The sequence below is a fragment of the Phocoena phocoena genome, chromosome 4 (genome assembly GCF_963924675.1).
Source record: "Phocoena phocoena chromosome 4, mPhoPho1.1, whole genome shotgun sequence".
Taxonomy (NCBI): Eukaryota; Metazoa; Chordata; class Mammalia; order Artiodactyla; family Phocoenidae; genus Phocoena; species Phocoena phocoena.
Window position 1 is genome coordinate 25169734 of NC_089222.1, and position 8026 is coordinate 25177759.

An 8026-nucleotide genomic window follows, 5' to 3' on the forward strand; every position below is an offset into this window, starting at 1 on the left:
CAAGAAGGCAAGGTGCCTGTTGGGTTTTATTTCTCTTCCCACCCAGAGCCTGGGGAATGCGTCATCCCAGGCAGCCTCCCATGCTCATATCTCCCAGGTGTTCATCTGTGTGTCTCCAGCACCTACAGCCGTGCTTGGTGGGCTCTTGGTAAACGTGCCTTGCCAGTGTAGCAGTGAGCCACATCCCACCGGCTGTGCTCTTTTTGACACTGGTCCACTCTCCCTGACTTGTTTTAGGGATCTCAGAGGTCTCTTACTGTCTCCTGCACAGTCTTGCCCCTTTGGGCACATGTACCCAGCAGGGGGACCACTGTGATAGTGCGGTCCAGGTGGTGGTATGTCAATACTTGGAGTTTCATTTCTTGTTGCCGGGCTTGGTACAGGCGCAGTTCTCATCCTTCAATCACTTTGGGTGACTTTTGCCTCAACCCAGTCATGTTGTCCTTCCAAGCTCGCTTAGAAGACCAGCCACCATTTTCCAAAAATTATACTTCCCTTAGCTGTCAAATCATACTTAAGTCCTACCCACCCCCCATGTATGCAGACTTGGTATTTTATGCAGATGCCCCTTAGGTTACAGTCCTGAACCTCAACTCTTACGAGAAACTAAGAAACCCTCAACTTTGTTATCATTAGTAACAAAATACTTAACAACTTCTTAACCTTCAAATTCTCTGATTTGAACTCTAGCCATACGTTTTTTAGAACACACTCAGCAAAATTCATTAGTAAAACCTAAGACTTGAGGTCACCAAGAGTTGGTGGCCAGAAAGATAGAGTTGAGTCACCAAGAGGTCACCAAGAGTTGGTGGCCAGAAAGATAGAGTTGAGTCAAGAGGCTTGAGTTCCAGTCACAGCTTCGGCACTACACAGAACAAGCATCAGCTGCCTGGTTTGCAAAGCAGAAGTACAACTAAGCAGCATGGAGCACGTGCGTCCCCAACATATCTTCACATGAGTAAAATCAACCTCGAAAGTTTTCTAGAACAGCACTGTCCAAAGGAACTTTTTGTGATGATGGAAATATTCATATTATATACTGTCCAATATGGTGGCTGCCATCTACATGTAGCCATTGAGCATCTGAAATACGGCCAGGGTGACTGAGGAACTGGAGTTTTAATTTTTAACTTAATTTTAATTAGTTTAAATTTAAATAGCCAATGTTGATAGTGTATTTAGACAGTGCAGCCGTCCAAGAAATAGCAAGGAAAATTTTAAAGTCCTATAATTTAAGGGCAAATCTAAATTTCCAATCTGCAAGCTGTACTTCCATCTTAGAAAGTCCAATACAAATGGCTAGAAAGTTTGCTTGTGACCACTAGCCTTCACCTTTCTCAAAGTATACAGACGTTAACGTTAGGCTTTTCCCACCTCCACGCCCCCACTGATAAGATAGAGTTTGATGAAGAGGATTTGGTGGTGAAAGCCACCTTGCTGGGACACATCTCCAGTCTGGAAGAATGGACTGCAAAGCAGATGAGTGGTGAGAAGCAGGATCTTTCTAGCTATGGGAACTTGAGTTTGGGGGCTATTCTGAGACTCTTCCGTCTTGAGAGGTCTCTACGATGTTGAATAGCCAGTGGGAATTCTACTCTTGGTTTACTGACTGCAGGAGCTGGAAAATGGACTGGATCCACTGGTTTCCAGAAAGCCTTTAATGGACTGACTTGGATGAGGCCACACCAGAGCACAGCCCTGTCTGGAGCAGATGTCAAGCAAGGGTCCAGAGCCTGGTGCGTTGGGCCTCTTGGCCGGTGCCACTCCACCCTAGCTGCATTCAGAACTACTAAGACAACTGCTTTAGGGAGAAGAGTCCACATTTCTTCATCTCCTTGGTTATCCCTCTTGTCCATTCTACCATCTTCTCTCTCCTGGAGGCCACACAGCTTCCTAATCGGTCTCCCTGTTTCCACTCTTAACGCCCTACAATTCATCTTCCACACAGCAGCCAGAATGATCTTTTAAAATCAGAACATCTCACTCCTTTGCTTAAGATTCTCCAGCGGCTTCCTACTCTTCTTCACCATGGCCTACAGGCCCCTGCTCACCTTTTTTACTTCTCCCATCGTCCCGCTTACTCATTCTGTTCCAGCCACAGTGACCTCCTGGCTGTTCCTCAGACAAATCAAGCTTGTCTGTACCTCAGGGCCTTTGCACCCACCGGTCCCTCTGCCTAAAATGCTCTTCCCCAGACTTTCACATGGCTGGATCCTTATCACTCAGGCCTCAGCTCGAATGTCACTTCCTCAGAGTGGCCATTCCCAACCACCTCATCCATAGCTACTTCTATCCCACCACTATGTTATGTTTGTTGGTTTTTGCTACATATTTCTTGAGGTGTATTTAACATATTATAAAACTCACCCATTTTAACGGCACAATTAAATAACTTTTAGTAACTATACCAAGTTGTACAACCATCACCATAGGTCATTTCCACCTTTGAGATCCCTCATGACCATTAACTGTTAATCTCCATACCTATCCCCTGCCCCAGGCAACCACTAATCTACTCTCTGTCTCTACAGATTTCCCCTTTTGGAACTGGAATACGGTTATTATCTAATATTCCACTGCTCTGTTTTATTTTTAAAAATTTTTTATTGTGGTAAAATATACACAACATAAAATGTACCATTTTCACCATTTTGAAGTGTATGGGTCAGTGGCATTAAGTTGTGCAACAATCACCATCATCCATCTCCAGAACTTTCTCATCTTTCCCAACTGAAACTCTGTATCCATTAAATACTAACTCTCATTCCTCTACTCCCCCAGCCCGTGGAAACTACCATTCTACTTCCTGTCTCTATGATTTTGATTACTGTAGGTGCCTCATGTAAGCAGAATCACACAATATTTGTTCTTTTGTCACTGGTTTATTTCACTTAGCATAATGTCTTCAAGGTCCACCCATGTTGTGGCATGTGTCAGAATTTCCTTACTTCTTAAAGCTGAGTAATGTTCCTTTGTATACCATATTGTGTTTGTCCATTCATCTATGGATAGATACTTGGGTTGCTTCCACCTTTTGGCTATTGTGAATAACGCTGCCATGAATATGGACGTATAAATATCTATTCAAATCCCAGCTTTAGCTTCTTTTGGGTATATACCCCGAAGTGGAATTTCTGGGTAATATGGTAATTCTAAGTTTAATTCCTTGAGAAAGTATCCTGTTGTCTTCCACAGCAGCTGCACCATGTTACATTCCTACCAGCAATGCATAAGGGTTCCAGTGTCTTCACATCTTTGCCAACACTTATTATTTTCTGCTTTTTCAATAATAGCCATCCTGATGGATATGAAGTAGTATCTATTTTATTTTTATAATTCAGTTATCACTATGTAATATTTTCTTGTTTACTTGTTTGTTTAAACATTAACTGCCTGTCTCTCCAAACTACGATGCTAGCTGCATGAGGGCAAGGAGCTTGGCTGCCTTGTTCACCAAAACTCCAGTAGTACCCAAGACCCAACACACATTTGCTGAATGAATGACAGACCTTAGGGCTACCAGCTTCTACAAGCTTTAGTGCTATCACAGTCCTCCTTCTTTTATCAACCCAAGGATATACAGAAGCTAGGGAGCTCCCTTCTTCTACTCTGACACACCAGAGGACCATGAAGAAGAAATGGGAATATTTTTTCCAACGATTCAGTGCTTTTCCTTGTGAAATACAAAGATATGAAGATATTTTGAAACTGAGATCTTGAGAGCATCCAAGGCCTTTGGGAACATTCTGCTGAGGCTGTAATTATAACCAGGAGAATGTACTGGGCTCCTCTGGAAGTTCTTGGTGCTACTCATATGCAAACATAAAAGAGGCAGTCCCTTGAAACAATCAAATGGCTAAGAGTGAAAACTATAAAGCTTTTCACGAGAAAAGCAAATTGTACAGTCCTTTCTTGTGCATTACCTATGCTTTCTAAAAATATATATTTTTCAAAAAGGCTGCATTTGCTACTCAACTTTTGAGCATTAGTTCAGGCAGCCTGGGCAAACCACAAATAAATATGTCACAGAGACTGCTTGTTGTTTGCTTGTTTTCCCTTCTTTCTACAGTTGATAGAAGACTTTTATTCAAAAGAAGACTCTTGAATTTTAGCGGAGCACATGGATTCCTGACATGAAGACTTCATTTCAGGGCTTCCCTGCAGCTAGAAGTGGCCATGTAACTAATAACTAGCCAGGTGCAGGTAATTCTGCACAATGTCCTTAAAGGGAGGATCTGTGCCCTTCCTCTCTTCCTTTTTGTTGGCTAAACCATGAACCTGATGGCTGGAACTTGAGCACACATCTAAGCAGATACTGAGTGCTTAATGATTTGAGGCTGCCACACCAATCTTGAATTGCCTACCTCCAGATTCCTTTACATGGGAGAGAACCAAGCTTCTGGTTGAGCGATTGTTACTTTGGATCTCTGTTACTAGGAGCCAACCTAGTCCTAACGCACACAGAATCTCTCCAGTAAGATTACAGGAGAACCCAAGCACAGAAATAAGTGCTTCCTAGATACACATAACGAAGTCTATTGTTCCATCAAAGTCTGAGCTGCTTTAAAGCTGATGCCAAGCCCAGCTTAGCCAATATACTAAGGGGGTGGCAGTGATCTGCCATATTGCCTACCAGTCAGAAGAAAGGATGAGTCAATACTAGCAACAACGGTAACGGTGGTAGCTAACGTTTAGTGAGCACTTCTTTAACGCAGACACTCAGCCAAAGAGCTTTATACATACCATCTCATGTTATCGTCACAACAGTCCTGAGGTTTAAAGATAAATCCATCACACGGCTTATGAGTCATGGAGTGAGAGCCAGCATGCCTCACCTTTACATTGTACCCACAAGGAGCATCCATTATACTTCCTCTTTCCCACACATAAAAATAAGGTAGTCAGGCCTCTGCGAGGGCACACCCCTCCTTTACCAAGGACAACTTTCACTGGACACCCTTCCCCACCTCCAAAACTAACATTGCCCCGAAGACCCAAAACACTGGGCTCACCATGGAGTCTACCTGCTAGGCACATGGTGCCTCTCAGTCACTAATTTCCTTGGGTCATTTTTAACTTACAGCCATTTAATCATAACTAAAACACAACTATAATATAAAAACCAAGTTAATGTTTGTTTCAGAGCCTTATTTCACATTTATGCTAATAACAATATTGCAGAGCTAGTTTTCATGACCATCCTCTCCTGGCCCCATGCGTTGCAATAACATAATGAAATCTGTACCAATTCATTAGATAGCCGATATTTTACAGGAGAGCATCAATGCATATAGGAACTGACTTTTATTTAAGGAAGGAGACCCCCCCATATCTGTCTGTCAAATGACCTTCTTGGTGGGAAGGCCTCACTGCAAAATAGGCTTTACTTCATAGAAAGTCGGACTTACCCAATGCTTGATCAAGTCAGTTTATATGATTGTTCTAGACCTCAGCTTCCTCATCTATAAAATGGGGATAATCATACTTCCTCACAGTGATTTCAAAGATTCAGTGAGATTATGCTTGTTACCTACTTGGCACAGTGCCTGGCACCCAGTAAGTGCTCAATAAGAGGTACCTATTTTTAAAAATCATTAATTCATGGGTGGTACAATCTGACTGAATGAAGCTTTCAGTGAACTAATGTGTTCAAGTACCAAACAACTTCCCAAAATTGAAAAAACTGAAGAAGATAATGGTCACTACTATGCTCACTTGGAAAGATGACTCACTCTAGCTGACTAAATCTGGACTTACTTTTTTAAGGCTGGCTGTCTCTAAATCTGATTTCTTACCTTGACTCAGCATAATCTATGCCATTAGTAACCAACCTGGGCATTTTGTTAGTTTTTGTTTTTAGGCTTTTTCTCCCCTAAGTTATTGTTATTCTCTATTCTTAGATTGCCTTTAGTGGTGGTTTTAAGTCAGAGACATTAAGTGGGATTGTTTTTTTCTTTTTCTTTCCCCTTTTCTTCCCCCTAATGGTTATAAAGTAGTCAGGGGTGAGTGCTACCTTTGATCTTCTATCCGCCACTAGGAGACATTTATGAAAGGCACAGGCAACAAATAGCTTCTAGAAGTCTCTATGATGGGCCTTTGCGTGAAGATAGCCTGAATTTTGAATTTTGAATTTTGATTTTGAATCCATGAAACTCAGCTGAGTCAGACTGGGTTTTCAGACACACATCTGCTTTAAGAATTTATCCCTGCAAGCATTATCTCGAGCCCTTTCTAACTGTTAATGCAGGGCACCACTAGTTCTATTTAAAATCTCCCAAATTCACTATTACAGACATTTGCCCCCAACCCAAATTCTGACAGCAGAGGAAGAAAGCAGCAGCTCTTCCACTGTTTCCAGTATTCACTTTTGGAGAATACCCTCTTTAAAAAATGCTTACTGTGATTTTCCAGGTACATTTGCTATTTGGAGGGTACACTCCAGGAAAACCTTCGCTGCCAATAAAGCCAGACTCTCCAGTAAGAATGCCGCCACATGTGAAAACAGGTCTGGGGAAATAAAAGAAGAAAAGAAATTTGAAACACTGTCTAACAATTTAATGTCAATTTCAGAAAGATGCAGTCTATTCATATGGATAAAGTGAAGACTGACAATTGACTGCCTGCATCATATACGGGATTTGAAATACTTGTTAGCTCTTAGAATAAATTCTAGCCTGCTAAAACATTCAGTCCAGCTGCCATCTGTCTCCACCATAATAACAAGATCAATCTATCCATCCATCCATATGCAATCAAGTCCTCCACGTAAGTGGTAAGATCTTACAGGAAAATGGTAAATGGAAATTTTAACTGCGGGGGTGGGGAGAGAGAGCGAGGGTGAGAGCTAGGCTCCGTGAAGTGCATGGTTTTAAAGCTAGACAAGTAATGGTTAATATGAAAAAGTTTTAATTTCCTGGATTTGGAGAGATGCCTAATTCTCTCTTTGTTTGAAAATCGTTGGCCATTGGCAGAACCTCTCATTGAAAAGGAGAAGGCAAAGTTGGCCATAGGGCGGGTCTCCCGGCCCAGGTCCTGGAGCCATCTGGCAGCTCAGAGGTTGAAGAGTTAAACTTGCCAAGAGCCGCTCCCCGGGCGCTGGGCAACTCGCGTTATTCCCCTAGGCTTCTCTCTGGGCAAAGCCTCTCCGGGGAAGAAAACAGGAGTAAAGCAAAGTCCACACATTTGGGTCCCAGTGCTTCCCAGCGCCCGCCTGAATCTTCGGGGAGAGGAGAGGTGGTGGCCGGCCAGCTGCGGGGCCGTGAGGCGGGCGGAGCTGGGGGGCGCCGGAAGGAGCCCCGAGGCCGGCCCCCTCCCGGGGTCGTGGTGGCGTGTGGGTCCCCCGGCGCCCCGAAGCGGAGTGGGTAAAGCCAAGCCGTGGGCGAGGGAAAGAGAAGGCGGAAGGGAGGGAGCGCGGGCGGGGGTCGCGTTACCTCTCCGGGGGCTGCGGCCGCGAGGGCTGGGCGGCGGCGGCCAGCAGCAGGCAGAGCGGGGCCCAGGCGTCCGCGCCCCTCATGGCCGGTGGAGACGCTCGGGGCTCGCCCCACCCCGGCGCGCACCCCGCAGCACCGCGCGCTCCGCACCGGCCCGGACTCTCGCCCCGGCGCGCCCCGCACCCCGGCGAGCCCTCTCCCGCTCTCTCGCACGCGCCGCCGCGGGGTAGCCCAGGTAGCCGGGCGTGCGCGGCAGGCGGGGCCGGGCGCTTTTCTAGAGGCGATTACGGTGCAGTCTGCCTCGCCGCTTAATTTCCCCTGAGGAGTTGCTCTGGCAGCCACAGGCCACTGCTGAATATCCCGTTTGTTCTCTGGCGGCGAGAGGGGGCGGCTCCCAGGCGGGAGCCGCCTCCTCTCTCGGGGCGGGCGGGGGGGCGGGCGGCTCCTCGCTGGCACCCCGGGACCCGCACCCCGCTCACATCCCTCGGGCAGGGGCTGTGGAGAGAAGGATGAAAGGGAATCCCCTGCCGCGTGGTACCCAAATGGGACCTGGCGCCCTGATCCACAGATGATGGGGTGGGAGGGGGGTTGGAGGG

The 8026-nt window shown here is 45.7% G+C and overlaps 1 protein-coding gene across 2 annotated transcripts in view; it reads right to left on the bottom strand.

Moving 5' to 3' along the window:
- PCOLCE2 (procollagen C-endopeptidase enhancer 2) overlaps positions 1-7776 on the bottom strand; it is a 71844-nt gene extending 64068 nt beyond the window's left edge. Inside the window, exons 1-2 of one of the 2 annotated variants that reach the window (XM_065876534.1) lie at positions 7431-7776; positions 6399-6507 (exon numbers count right to left, since the gene is read on the bottom strand). In XM_065876534.1, the coding sequence (XP_065732606.1) occupies positions 6399-6507; positions 7431-7513 (192 nt within the window). In that variant the 5' untranslated portion in view covers positions 7514-7776. The remainder of the gene's footprint in view (positions 1-6398; positions 6508-7430) is intronic. The other variant, XM_065876533.1, reaches the window with a different exon arrangement.
- Between the last annotated feature and the right edge of the window lie 250 nt (positions 7777-8026).